Source organism: Sinocyclocheilus rhinocerous, unplaced genomic scaffold (genome assembly GCF_001515625.1).
Source record: "Sinocyclocheilus rhinocerous isolate Xijiao unplaced genomic scaffold, SAMN03320098_v1.1 scaffold574, whole genome shotgun sequence".
Taxonomy (NCBI): domain Eukaryota; kingdom Metazoa; phylum Chordata; class Actinopteri; order Cypriniformes; family Cyprinidae; genus Sinocyclocheilus; species Sinocyclocheilus rhinocerous.
Window position 1 is genome coordinate 2,859,029 of NW_015659919.1, and position 14,677 is coordinate 2,873,705.

The window sequence follows — 14,677 nt, forward strand, 5'->3', positions numbered from 1 at the left end:
AAACCTGTAAGATCTTCATACACCTTCGGAACACAAATTAAGATATTTTTGATGAAATCTGAGAGCTTTCTGACCCTGCATAGACAGCAACGCAACGGACACGTTCAAGGCCACGAAACGTAGTAGGGACATCGTTAAAATAGTTCATGCGACATCAGTTCAAACTTAATTTTATGAAGCTACGAGTCAGTACGAGAATACTTTGTGCACAAAGAAAACTAAAATAATGACTTTATTCAACAATTTCTTTTCTTCTGTGTCAGTTAGCACAATTATCGTTCTTTTCTGTCTTTTTTTTAATTAACATTTGAAAGATCCACCCACCATATCAGGTGCTGTTTCCACCATCTGTAGAACTTGTCACCACCCTCATTTGTTTGTCTGACACCTGACCTGAAATGCCCTCGCTACAGAGCTGTGGAGCTCCCAGCATGCTGGTCTCTCAGGCCATGTGATTTGCTGTATCGATCCCTCATAATGCTACATTATTAGCTGAGTATCTGCAGTCTCAACATTCAGTTGTCGTTTTTCTAGTAGTCTTAAAATGCTCTTTTCATAGGTAACTCATGAAGATTTGATGCGCATGATTGTCCATTCAGGCGGTTTATGGAAAATAGCAAGGCAAAGTAACAAATGAACACCCACGTTTACATATAAACGTATTCAGCAACTTGTCCTGACCTGATGAACTTTAGTTTCACCGCATTGTTTTTGGCAACAGTGTTACAGTGACCAAAAATGTTGTTTTGTACTCGGGCTCCGCATTTATGAAAGTTTATGTGGTTGTTGGTAAACTCCCTGCTTTGTTAGTCTATCGTAACAAGCGTAGTGACCCAACTCTGTGTTTAAGTTTTATTTCAAGATCAAAAAACAGCTGTTATTGATTCCAAGTTTTCACAGAGTTAGAGGCCTGTAAATTCAAAATATTGCGTTCAAGAGGGCTGGCTCTAAACAGCAGGCGTTCTACTTGGGCAGTAAAAAACAGAATGGCAGTACCATGCCAAGTTCTGAGGTGATTAAGACCTTCTGCATGTTTTAATCGCGCCCCTTTATTAGTGTTTACCATTCTGCTCTGGAGAGAATGGGCTGAATTCCTGTCTCATATGCTGTTCTCCCCATTCACCTCACCATGATTTCGCTGGCAGGGATGTCCTGTGGAGAGCACAAGGGAAAAGATCTCAATAATTCAGTAGCATTTCTTCCTAACTTGCCGAAATCGGCACGCAAGGGCAGAGGAGTTACGGTACGCTGTTCTGAATTTAGCCACGGCGGTGCACGCATACCCTTGATTTTGAAACCCTGCTGACACCCCTGACAAGTTCCTTGAATGACCACAACACTTTGTGGTGTCTACTTATAGACTGATGTCAAACATAACAAGGGTTGAAAATTCAGAGCTGGTTCTTGTTCATTCATATACTGGAATCCAATGTTTTCATTGAGGTTCATCAAAGATAATAGATCTTTCTGTTGAGGGGCTCACAAATGTCTTTCTGCTGCTACACAATAGTCACACAAACACTACAATCCTCATGAAGAATCATGACAATAGTTATGTAGGACAGAGTGAAAATGTGACCTGTTTTGCCCGTCTCACTGGACAGTTTTTGAAAGGATTCTCTTTAAAGTTTCATGTAGTTATCATGTCATGATGAACCAAGCGAAAACAGTAATGTGGTGTATGAAGCATGCAACCTTTACTACATTCCTCCATACTTTACTGTACATAAATTTCTTCTTGCTGCTTCATTGTTTATATGATCTCGTTGGTTTCTCACTGCAGGTTTACAAAGGGCTGGACATCATCACCAATAAGGTTACAGAGGAGGAGCAAGCCCAGTGTCGCCATCACATGATCAGCTTTGTGGATCCATTGGTTAGTGGATACACTGTGGTGGACTTCAGGAACAAGGCTCTGTCTCTCATATCCTTTCTGAAATGTCCGACCCCTCATACAACCCTCTACATTGCGAGTAAATCACTCGCATATGCGACTAAATCTTCACTCTGGGCGACTAAATGATGCATAATATTAGCCAATGGCTAATAAATTCTTAGATTTTACTCGCCAGTGTGTGAGTTGGAGGCTGAGTATAAGTTTAGCACAGATATATTTTCACTCGCCGAACACTCTGACTGAGCGCTTCAGAGCGAAAACAGTAATGTGGTGTATGAAGCATGCAACCTTTACTACATTCCTCCATACTTTACTGTACATAAATTTCTTCTTGCTGCTTCATTGTTTATATGATCTCGTTGGTTTCTCACTGCAGGTTTACAAAGGGCTGGACATCATCACCAATAAGGTTACAGAGGAGGAGCAAGCCCAGTGTCGCCATCACATGATCAGCTTTGTGGATCCATTGGTTAGTGGATACACTGTGGTGGACTTCAGGAACAAGGCTCTGTCTCTCATATCCTTTCTGAAATGTCCGACCCCTCATACAACCCTCTACATTGCGAGTAAATCACTCGCATATGCGACTAAATCTTCACTCTGGGCGACTAAATGATTTCACTCACGGAACACTCTGACTGAGCGCTTCAGAGTTTCACTCTCCGTCAAGCGATCTGTGCTATTTATCATTTCATCTCAATGGATGCGCAGCGCACCTGTGTTTGTGTATTTGGCGTAACGTAAACTCTAGTGTGAAGGCGCACGACTCGCTGACGCTTTCTCTCACACGCGCAAAGTGAGAGAGAGAGAGCGAGAGAGTCTTACATAACATGCAGAATTGATGTGATCCATGTAAACGATATTCTTTGTTTGATATTCTGAAAGTATAGTATTTCAGTCTGGCGAATAAACAAAATAATGTACTAGCCAATGGCGATTCAATTGCCAAGGTGTCCGTAGAGGGTTGCCTCATAGTGAAATAAAATTATTTAAGGCATTTTTCCATGTCTGTGCTTGATTCATGAGCAAGTGACTCTTATAAACCGTTTTTTTTTTTTTTAATGAGTCAGTCACAAGATTCACACAGTTTTTTCAAAATTCGCTTGTGACGAAAGGCTTGTTCACTCTAAGGATGGTAACTATATCTAGTTATTACATATTATATATTACTAACTAACTATTTATTATTCATTTATATACTATTAATTAACTAATTAACTATTTATTTTTGCTTTAAATAAGGCCTTTGATACCAAAATTTGATTCCATAGAAATTTCATAATTCAAAAACTAATGCTTGCCTAAATTAAAAAAAAACCCAACTCAAGCTCACTGAAGACAAGTAAGCAGTCAGCGATTAAGAATAAGAAACGAATTACAATCAATAGATTGCAAAACTTCAGTAGAACAAATAAATAAGAAATGCTACATATCTTGTATAAAGTAATTGAATAAAAACACTGCATATTCTTCACTGTGTAAATTAAATGTATATTTATTTTTATTAAAGTTGCAAAAGTGATTTAGTCAAGAGCAGTGAGAGATTTTCTCTCTTTTGTAACTAGAATGACAGACAGCAGGAATATTAGACTGCTATTACTTTAAGAGCTGCCCGGATCTAATATACTGTTACACATGTTTTCTTTTCCAGCTGTTTGCTTTCACTTAAGACCTAAATTACTGTGTTTACAAGGATACTTGCAAAGATTGCAATTTTGACAAATACAAGTGTGTGTATTTAACCGTTCCAGGCCTTTAAAGCGGCAAAAATTAAATACTCCCACACTCTATGAGCACCGTCTTCATGTGTGCGCATCTCTCAGACAGCGTTCAGCTGAGTTGAAATTGAGTCAAAATGAGTTCTCTTATGCAGCTGATTGCTTTTCAACTGCTTAAAATCACTTGTTTTTAAGCCGCAATGCTTAAAAATGCATTCAGATGGTAAGTTTTCATGACCACGTAGCACAGCAGCATCACGTGAGCATGTAACCGCGATAGAGACGAAAGTTCAAAATCTCTACCAGTTGACAAATTTCTAATGGTTAATCGTGTCTATCGGTATATTGCCCACCTTTACTATATAGTTATTGTTATAGTTATCTTTCTCGGTGTGAATGGGTCTTTAGCTATTTGAATCATGGTCAGTTAAGCATTCAGGGCTGTAATTGAGTTTACAATCGACTTCCTTACTGAACAGCGAGTAATTTTATGATTATTCTGTAATTTGAGGAGCTAATTGCTCCTTAGTCTCCTCTAGGGCTGCAGCTATTGATTATTTTAGTAATCGAGTATTCTACCGTTTATTCCATCGATTAATCCAGTAATCGGATAAGTTATTTTTCTTTATTAAAGAGCAATACTAAATATACAAGAGATAATAAGATAGGTTTGTTTCCTTTTTAGAAAAATTTAAATTTTTATTGCTGAAATTGTATACATTAATAACTGTGAAAACTAAACCCATTTAATGCATTTAATTGCAAAATTGCATTCAAAATGCAAATACAAATATATCAATAAAAAAATAAAATAAATAAATAATTCACATTACTTTAAAAAGGTAAACATTACAACCTAAAACTAAGGCATAAATCAAGAAATATAAAAATCAATTTCACATTACATTAAAAAAGGTAAACAGTACAAAGTAAAACTAAGGCATTAATCAAAATAATAGTAATAAAAATAATAACAATACCTAAACATTGCATTTGTTTTTGATATCCTTCATATTCTGTGTGCCGGTCAGTTCACAGCAGTTATAGAAATTAATCTGTTCCAATAAGTTTAAATTGATTTGTAAATTTTATTGGCATTTTTACCTTTATAAAGCCTTTTTTCTAAAAGTGTGCATCATCTTTTGAGTCAAATTCTTACATTTAATCAGTCAATTAGAATAATAAGACATTTGGGCTGTTACCAAACAAATGATATCAGTATCAAAATTCATCTTTGTAATGCAGAGGAAACACAGAAGCTCTATCTGAAGAGGCATTTAGATGTAGGCCTATTTACACAGTTTAATTCAGCTCAGAGGGACATAAATGCATTTAACCTGCAGTTACAAATGCATAAATAATATTGTTATTTTAAACATAAAATATTTGCAATTATTCTAAAAATGAAAAGATGCTATAAATGTGAAATTAAAACCGCCAGCAGCAAGTCACTGTTAATAAGTGAGTCATTGCGATTGAACCGAATCATTTAAACGGTTGATTCATTCAGGAACGAAACACTGTCATGCTGCTCAGAGACGCAAAACAGTGCTGTGGCTTTGTTTGGAATAATTTTTTTGTTGGCCAAATAGAGCAAAAACAGGCAATATGGTGTCTAAAACGCAAGTCTCTTAATATTAATTTCTTGTTTATTGAACTGTTGCATAAATTCAGTATCACATTTGTAATCATGCTGATTTTTAGAGGTGAAAACTGGCACTCTTCGTGTTATATTGACTAAATTTCATTCTGTGGTATTTTTATGCATAACTGTATGGGGAGTGTGTTTGTGTGTGTGTGTGTGTGTGTGTGTGTGTGTGTGTCACAGAGAGAGAATGAGACGGCATGAATGGTGCTTAGTCTTTCACAAAACATAGCTAACAAAGGGACATCATAACTAGCCAGCCACCATATTGATTTACGGTCTTAAATATGTCCAGTGCTTTTTTTACAGTCTATGGTCCAGCGTTTATTGGATTGTGCGTCAGTAATAATCAGTGCCGATCCTAGACTTCTGGGGGCCCTACGCAAAATTGTATTGCCGGAGGGTGCGTTGGAGTGGGGTATGAGTGGTTATGAACGAATGAATGAAACGCATTTGTCCATGTTTCACTTGAGAAACAGTGTCTCTTCCACGGCTCGGTACACTTTCAACTCGTTTTTTAGTAGGGATGCACCGATACTGCGCTCCTGTACTCGTACTCATAAAAATGCCCCGATACCAAAAGCCGATACCAAACAGCGTGTGAATAGAGCTGTGTCCAGAAAAAGAAACACTGAAAACAGAACAACAGAGAGTAGAATGGAGTTATTAGAGATTAAGGATGTCTATGAAGTACATGGAAGTAATTAATATAATGTTAAACATTCAATATTCACGCCTGTATAGCGGATGTGCCCGAGCTGATAAGCAGAGCGCGCTGAGTGGATTGAGCGCGCGGCATTCTGCACCAATACAAACGTGTGCGCTTGTATGTTTAGCTTGCTTTAAGGCCAAAGTATACTCCGGTTTTTACTCGTACGCGAGGGTCCGTGTACACTGCGTGTGATGCAAATTACATCACCAAAATAGTACGCGTGCACTCGTATAATGTATAACGAGTGGTTCCCTGCATTATTTTAGGAAAACGTTTTGTGATCACAGTATTGAGCTGCTGCAATGGAGCAGCTCTAACGCGCCATTAAAATGAACAGTAGAAGTAAGAAAAGCTTATACAATACATTTTAACAGGTATAATTAAGTGTGGAAATAACTGAAGGTAATATCTGTTTGCTAAATGAAGCCAACTAACATGATTCATATTATCATCATTATTATTACTATTATTTTGTTTCTGTACCCAATATTTAAAAAAAAATTACAAATTCTGTGAAAATACAGGTATCGGCAAGTACCAAAAATGAAAGTATCTGTATCGGACTCGTTCTGAAAAAAGTGGTATCGGTGCATCCCTATTTTTTATTCTCGAGCAAGACTGTACGACATTCACATTACATGATTTGACTGGTTTTTACGTAGAAAGGGCGATAGCGCAATCAATGATCATTCATGTTTTCATAACCGCTGGCCAAATTCAAAAACGAAACTAAAATTAAATCATCTTTGAGAGCAAGGAGGCCCCCTGGTGTTTCGGGGGCCCTACGCAGCTTGCGTATTTTGCGTATTGGGATGATCGGCTCTGGTAATAATAGTCCGTGGGGAAACATGGTGTTCCGTGTGTAGTTACAGTAAATGGACTAAACGAAGCCTCGAGGCAGATGATTTTTTTGTGTTCGAGTTACTCAAGGTATTCGAGGAATCGTTTCAGCCCTAGTCTCCTCCATAGTCTGGAACCTTGTGACTAGTTAACTGGGTGACTAGTCGGCCACTTTTGCCCAATCTATACTCCCTATAATTAACAGCTGCAGAGATTCATTTAGTTGACAGGCCCTTCTAAATATAAATGCTTTATATTTCGTCTCTGCAGATAAAATTAATGGGCCATTACTCAGCCTTTTAAGATATCATCTGCAAACTTCTTAATGATCATTCTGAATAATTGTTCTTTTTAAAATGTCATCGCCTCCCTGACATCAGTGACACTGCTTTTGTGAGACTGTGCCTTGTTTGAATGCAAATCCCAATCTTTTAATTTCTCGTCTTTTGTGGAATGTGGCATTTCCCAGCGAGCCACATGAATGGCTGTGGCATTTTATGAGTGGGCGCTGGGTTGTACTCCCTCGGCATGCTCTTTCAGTAAATGCAAGGGCATAACTGGAAATGCATGTACCAGAGACGGAGAGCGAGACGTGTCGCTGTCCTCGTTTTCCCCGCCCGCCTGCTGCAGATGTTTGCTGAAAGATGAGGATGATATTAATAGTTGAGGGAGATGCTGTGAGGAGGTGGGGCGGCTCTCACAGTGTCTGGAGGAGCGCTGCCGCAGACGCCTCAGACGCTCATGCACAAGAAATAAGGTGTGGCGGGGGATGAGCTTTCTAGTCTCGCTTGCACACTGAAGAACAGTCATAACTACTAGAAAGCACGTTGTGTAATTTCTCTTACAAAATCAATAATCAAGATAGGATATTAGAGAAATAATCTTGTTGTTAATCTAGTTGTTTTTCTCAATCTTCTCTCATAACCATTCAGAAATGCTTAAATACTCTCTCACAATCTCGTCCCCACCCCTTTCCGGCTTCTTGCTCTTCTTTCCTCCTCTCTTTCATTTTCTCCACCTCCCTCCCGAGGGATCACAGCCTGATGTGGGTGGGGTGGACAGCGTGTGGCCAGGCTGCTTTGATTTTGATGCATGTGACATGGAAGTGTGTCCGGGAGTATGTGTTTGATGTGTGCTGATGCGCCTTCTCTTATTGAAGCAGTTATCGAAATGCTTCATGGAGGCAGCCTTTGATGCCGTTTATTAAAATCTATAGCAGAATCCCAGCAGTCATGTTGAACCGGCTGTCCTCTCACAGCACCAGGCCTGGACATTACATGCATTATTGTTTGAGTGGCTATAGATCTAGGAATATGATATTGCATTTCAGTCAAGCACTGTAGCAGTGGAGCACTTTGCACTTTGGTTTCACATGTATGATCAGTGTGCATAATTTTTTTATTGCTTGTAACTATACTGTTATTAATTTGAAAAATTAATTCCTTTGTCTGAGAGTTTGACTTCCTTAATATCATACATGGAGGATATGCATCGTCGGAAAAAGCTGCCCATCATTGTTGGAGGCACAAACTACTACATTGAGTCCATTTTATGGAAAGTGCTCATCGACACTGGGGTAAATGTGAATTTTAATGTTTTATGAGGATAAACAATTGCTCTTTTCTAAAATCTAGTGAGCTGCCTACGTGGGCAGCATTAAGAAGTGACAATGAAACGAAAGTAGCGACAGATCTTTTCTTCTGTATTGTGACATACAAGTGAGATGCATTATCGAAAAAGGAAAAAAAAAATTTGTGTGGGAACTGTGTATTGGTTGATTGCATGGAGGCAGATATAGACTTGAACTTGAAGTCAATTGTAAAAAAGGATGGGATTTTAACGAACTGATTGGAGAAGTTCGACATACGTCACCAGAATACCAAATTTTTATATATTTTGATTAAAAATGACATTCATCCATTGAATCATTCACAATAAGATCAATAACATTCATTTAAATAGAAATGGTAAATTTTTGTTTCATGCTTTTATCAGGAAGCCTGTTTCATAAGGTAGGAATCCTAATTATTTTGCCTTTTAAGATAACGTAAGAGAGAAGACAATCCCAGAATGCATTTTTATGGTATTGATCTAAAAGTTTTTTTGAGTACTCTTTATTAAAATATCATGCTGTTAGCTTAGCAACATGCTAATTGAAAACCATTGAAACCAATTGCAAGTCTTTGTGTGGCACACAGGGTTGCTGCCTATGTCAAGCTTTCTAAATCGGTCTCTTATGACATTCTGTGATGTTTTGAATGCTGCCTTAAAAGGCAGTTGGCAATGTGGCAGCTCACTACATTTTGAAACGGCGCTAGTAAGTCTGAGTAATATTAAAAGGTTTTCTATGCATCTGTTGGCAGATCTATTCTAATCGAGTCCTCCTCTGTCTGACCTACAGCAGGGGAGTGACACGGAGTCAGAAAAGGGCGTGGGTTCTGAATCAAAGGCAGAGCTTGAGAAACTGGGTGGTCCTGAGCTTCACAGACTGTTGAAGGAGGTGGATCCTGACATGGCAGCCATATTGCACCCTCATGATGGACGCAAGATTGCAAGGTAATTATTTAAGTGGTAGCAAACAAACATGGAGACAAAGCTTATTTACCAGTCACAGGAAAACCTACAGTGTATTTCCATTGAGTAATTATTTCTACCTCTACCACAGATCTGCATGGTATAATTTAAAAGTATTTGCTAGAATTCAATGGCTCTGAAAATAGTATACAATATAGTGCTGCAATAAATTCAGGGATTAAGTTAATTAAAATGGACAATTTGGGTCTTGGACCTGCAGGCCTGGGTCTTGGGATTAAGTCTGCATTTTGGATCTTGGTCTTAGGGGGCCTGGCTGTGGTCTTTGTCATGGAACATCTAGTCGTGACTCCAGCTCTGTATACATAAACATACCTATTTTCTTAATTTGTACCTATTCTGGGGCATTAAAATTCAAACTATCACGTTAAGTTCCTTAAATGCACAATGGTGATAGTTTATACCCTATTTACTGCGTCTTTACCATTTATTCTTCTTTCAGTGAATGCTTTTTTTGTTATACTTGTTGTTTTTTCCCCCTCATGCATTGTTAGAAAAGGAACGGAGTTGACTTGAACTTGGATAGAAACCTTATCGTATTGTCTTGCTATGTTAAGTTTTGGCATTTGTTGGGCATCTATTTTTGCATCTATTTTTTTCCACTTGTGTGGGAGAACTGCTGATGGCTGAGGCTTCTGAGCGTGTTACACACGTGTTTTCACATGCCTCAATTGGTGTTTGATTGGTATCAAGGGGCCGATTAGCACCTCTTCTGAGCACTATGTGCTCGCTTAATTGATGCCAGCCTGTGTGCCACTGCGTCTGCAGTGTTGCTGTGGTGGAAGAGCTCCTCTCCCACACTTCACAGTGCTGATGTCTCCTCCTGATATCAGCTCCTTTTGAGGAACTCGCAAGCTTGACGAAATCCCATGCACCTCTGCAACTTTATTGTTCATCCTTTGTTGGTTGTCAGTAGTTCATCATGTTCCTGTTTAGTATGTGGTGTGTTCTTTCCAAATAATATGTTTAGTTGAGAGATTATTTGGCATGCAGAATCTTTCAAATGTATTTGAGAAATGCATTGCTAATTTAACTGAAGTTATATGGTATTTTGACTATAAGTTGATGGTCAGTTGATTGATTTACAGGAGTCTGCAGGTGTTTATGGACACTGGAGTTCCACACAGTCGGCTTTTGGAGGAGCAGCGAGGACAGGATGGAGGAGATTGTCTTGGGGGTCCCTTGCGGTTCCAGAACGCTTGCATCTTCTGGCTCCACTGCAAAACGAATGGTAGCTTCATTGTAGATTGGTACTTGAACGTGTCTGCAGTATCTTTTATTCAGTTTCCTCATTCATCCTCTTCTGTAGCTCTAGATGAGAGGTTGGACAAGCGTGTGGATCAGATGTTGTCGCTTGGGCTGATTAATGAGCTCAAAGATTTTCACCAACGCTTTAATGAGAAGAAGATCAAAGAGAACAGGTAGATTTCACTGTTGTGAATCAGAAGATTTTTAGAAAATTTCACAGTGAATGATTTAGGACAACACATTAGGGCTGGGCGGTACATCGAGTTTGTACGATTTATCGATATTTTCTTTATAAGCGATTCGATATGAGGCAATACCGTTTATATCGACATACAGTAGTTTGATACGAGCGCATCCACCATGCGCATGCGCACCAAACAGACAGAGCTCAATTAAATAGGAGCGCAATAATTCTGACTAAAATATAAATTTCGCTGAAATATTTGTAGTTGGACAATAAATGTGACATGTAGAATTTTAAACCTACAAGTAAGTCTATTTTTATGATAGCACTGACTGTAAAGTGACTGTAAAGGGGTAATCGAAATAGCCTAACACAACTCTGTGCTTTTCTTCTCATTTATTTAATTTTTAGTTTAGTGAATTTAACTTCCGCTTTAAAAGCCTTATTTTTGTTTTTAGATTGCAATGTTACAATGTTAGAATGAAATGTGATTTTAACCCTTTTTTGCACATAATATAAAGGCTTACATGGTTACATTCACTTTATTTGTTTTCATAGCCTTTAAAGGGTTGGAGCTGAACTCTGCAGGACTGCGGCTCTCTAGGATCGAACTTGCCTACCCCTGGTCTAGGCCATTACAGCTTATCTTTTTAGTATGCTTCTCAAAGCCAAGCATCGCCATTAATGATGCTTTTGCTTATGTTAGGATTATACAACCCTTAGTGTTAAACTGAGACATAACTTATCCCACACCTTTTGAGGTTCAGACATGATAGAAATTGAGAATTAGTGCATGAAACCCTGGCATGTGCTCATGACACCCAAACAAGAATGCATAGAAACGCCTTGGAAACCACTCATTACAGCCTAATAGCAAGCACTTAAAAGACTCTCACATAGATATGCCCATGCAACCACTCATAACATCCTAAAGGCCGAGACACACCAAGCCGTCGGCCGTCGGCGAGCGTCTGTCGGGCTTGTTTGTTTGGTGTGTTCCACTCGTCGGCTTTGGTCGGACTCGTTGGCAGCAGTTTGCCCGAATCAGCGTCGGGACTGTTGGTGCGAGTGGGAACTCTGATTGGATGTTCAGTTTAGCAAACGAGTCCGTGCAGGGGAAATAAAGCGAAAGTGATGAAAACTAGTAAGTAAATGAAAGCAGTAAACAGAAGGCTGTTCTAATGTTACGTGATCTTACCCAAGCATTCCAATATGCAAATGTTTTCATAACTACATGAAATGCTTAAAATGCTGAAAGTTACCAACGTTACTGATGTTCAAAATGGTAAGCAAGTACTGATTTGCTTACGTTTCGAATATTTTGTTTTTATCGTATATCTTTGTTTCGGTTTCTCCTTTTGAATAACGAATATATGCTATTGATAGCTGCTAATATAGACCGTTAATTCTTCTCACGCAGGCGTGGAACGCATGTGTTAGTTTGCAGTCAGCTGTGGTCTGTGCGGTGTGTTCAAGTGCAGCTTTTTGGTCCAGACGCTGCCGTTGCGAGGTGACGACACTGTCGGTTTTCATCGCCGCTAGTTCTTTGAAGTTGGCTTGGTATGTCCTGGCCTTAACAATCACATGGAAACGCCCTGACCACCACTCATAAAAGCCTAGGAATTACATGGAAATGCCCATGCAACCACTCATAACACCCTAACAATCACATGGAAGTGCCTTGGCAGCCCTTTATAACAGCCTAAGAATCACATGGAAATCTCCTAGCAACCACTCATAACACCCTCACATAGATATGCCCATGCAACCACTCATAACACCCTAACAATCACATGAAAACGCCCGGGAAACCCTTCTTAACAGCGTAGGAATCAAATAAAAATGCCCCAGCAACCACCCAAAGCACCCTAGCAACCACATAGAATTGGCCCAGCATCCACCAACGACACAGTAGTTTAGTAGCGGTGATTTTTGCAAAGACATGCATCGTGCAGTGGCGCAGTGCCTGTCGGTGCATTTGCCGATCAGGCTATAGATATGACACAGCAGATCACGCTGTAATCTTTGGATCTTGGAGCGATCAGAACATCAGCGAAGCCCATGATGCTGTGTCCTGTGCTTTCGCCTGTATTTACTGATGCACTAACAATATTTGTTAGAAAAGGTTAGTAATTATTGATTGATAGTGCTGTCACATGCTCTGTTGTGCAGGGATATTGGCGGGCGGACTGCACTGCGGTGTGTCTGTGTGTGTGGATGTTGATGACACGGCAGTGTCTGGGCCGTTTTGGGTGTGGCTTCTTCTGATTGATGGCCGAACGCCCGGCACTCCGTCCAGCCGATCGCACCCCACCTCCCTTCTCAGATGTCTTCATTGGCAAACTTGCCACCCAAGCGCTTTTCTCCTCTTTCCTCACGTCATCCCACTCTCTTCCTCCTCCTTTTCCTCTTCTTTTTGTCTGCATCTGCCGCCCTTCCGCCAGCCCTCTCACCTTATACAGGGAGCAGTCACAAGGCAGCAAGGTTAGACTCTGCCTGTCTCTCCTTTCCATTCCCTCTCGGTCTATCTCGCTCTGTCCTGTCAATAGACCCCCTCCCCCTCGGCCCTTCTGCGCTGTCTGTGTCCCTGTGACCGGCTGATCTCTGTTTTGTGAGCTGTATGACGACTCATTTTTACCCCAGGGGCTGGTGTTCTGATGCACCCAGTGTCCACGTTTCCATCTAAAATTGGGTCCCATTAAACATTAAATGTGATTTCACCCTCGAGTTTGCTCAGAAGGCCTAATACTTATAATATTGCTATTTAAATTATTCTGTAACTAATCAATAACATAGATAATAAAATGTTCAAAAAGAAATGGCTTTGCCGTTTAGTCACAGTTTAATTACAGTAGCGTTAGGTATATATGTATAATGAAATGCATTTGAAAAATGTTAGCTGTTGTGGAAAAAGTACACAATCTGTCACTGAAAACATGGGAGAACTTTAAACTATTTAAAGAACTAAAGAAGTATGTAGTTTCATCTGAGCTGGTTGATGCTTTGACAGATTGCTTGTGCTCTCAGAATACTTTTCCCAGTGCATACGTTTTATATGATATATATTTGCAGCTGTGAAGTGCTTCAAATTCAAGCTCTTGAGAGCTTTTCTATTTCACAAAAAAGCTTGTAAATGTGACTTGCTGTTAAACTTAATAGACATAATTGACCGTCAACCAGACGGAGCACAACAGAGGGCAATTATTTGTTATACATCAGATTAAGTTCATATTTAAATGAATTTAATTGAATTGCGGTTTTTGCATGGTTTCCCAAAATTTTTTTTTTCATAGAATTATTTGATTGTCCTGCTGCTTTAAAACTGTGGACACAAATGTTATTTTTATTTATTTATTTTGTACACACATTGTATAGCATCACATTTACACTAATGATCAAAGGTTTTGGGCCAGTAATTTATTTATTTATTTTTGTGGTAAAAAATACTTGTGCAGAAAGTATGGGTTAAATTGATCAAAAGTGACAGTAATGATTTTTACATTGCAAGAGAAGATTTCAGTTTCAAATAAATGCTGTTTTTATTAAGCAGCACAGCTGTTTTCAAAATTGACACAAATAAGAAATGTTTCTCGAGAAGCAAATCAGCATATTATAATGATTTTTGAAGGATCATGTGACACTGAAGACTGGAGTAATAATGCTGAAAATTCAGCTCTGCCATCACAGGAATAAAATATATTCTTTAAAATATATTCAAATAGAAAATGGTTATTTTAAATTGTAATAAAATTTCACAATATTACTGTTTTACTGTATTTTTGATCAAATAAATGCAGCCTTGATCAGCATAAGAGACTTCAATGGCTTTAAAAAAAAAAAA

At 39.0% G+C, this 14,677-nt stretch overlaps 2 protein-coding genes across 4 annotated transcripts in view; both read left to right on the top strand.

The window, feature by feature from the left end:
• Positions 1-2,305, top strand: part of LOC107724276 (tRNA dimethylallyltransferase, mitochondrial-like) — a 19,667-nt gene extending 17,362 nt beyond the window's left edge. The window contains exons 2-3 of the mRNA XM_016533117.1: positions 1,784-2,006; positions 2,274-2,305. Coding sequence (XP_016388603.1) covers positions 1,784-2,006; positions 2,274-2,305 — 255 coding nt within the window. The remainder of the gene's footprint in view (positions 1-1,783; positions 2,007-2,273) is intronic.
• The window catches only part of LOC107724344 (tRNA dimethylallyltransferase, mitochondrial-like), a 43,566-nt gene continuing 31,134 nt past the window's right edge, over positions 2,246-14,677 (top strand). For 2 of the 3 annotated variants that reach the window (XM_016533235.1, XM_016533234.1), the window contains exons 1-5: positions 2,246-2,414; positions 8,290-8,388; positions 9,214-9,368; positions 10,493-10,635; positions 10,714-10,825. In XM_016533235.1, coding sequence (XP_016388721.1) covers positions 2,343-2,414; positions 8,290-8,388; positions 9,214-9,368; positions 10,493-10,635; positions 10,714-10,825 — 581 coding nt within the window. In that variant the 5' untranslated portion in view covers positions 2,246-2,342. Of the gene's footprint in view, positions 2,415-8,289; positions 8,389-9,010; positions 9,130-9,213; positions 9,369-10,492; positions 10,636-10,713; positions 10,826-14,677 lie in introns of those variants that run through there. The other variant, XM_016533236.1, reaches the window with a different exon arrangement.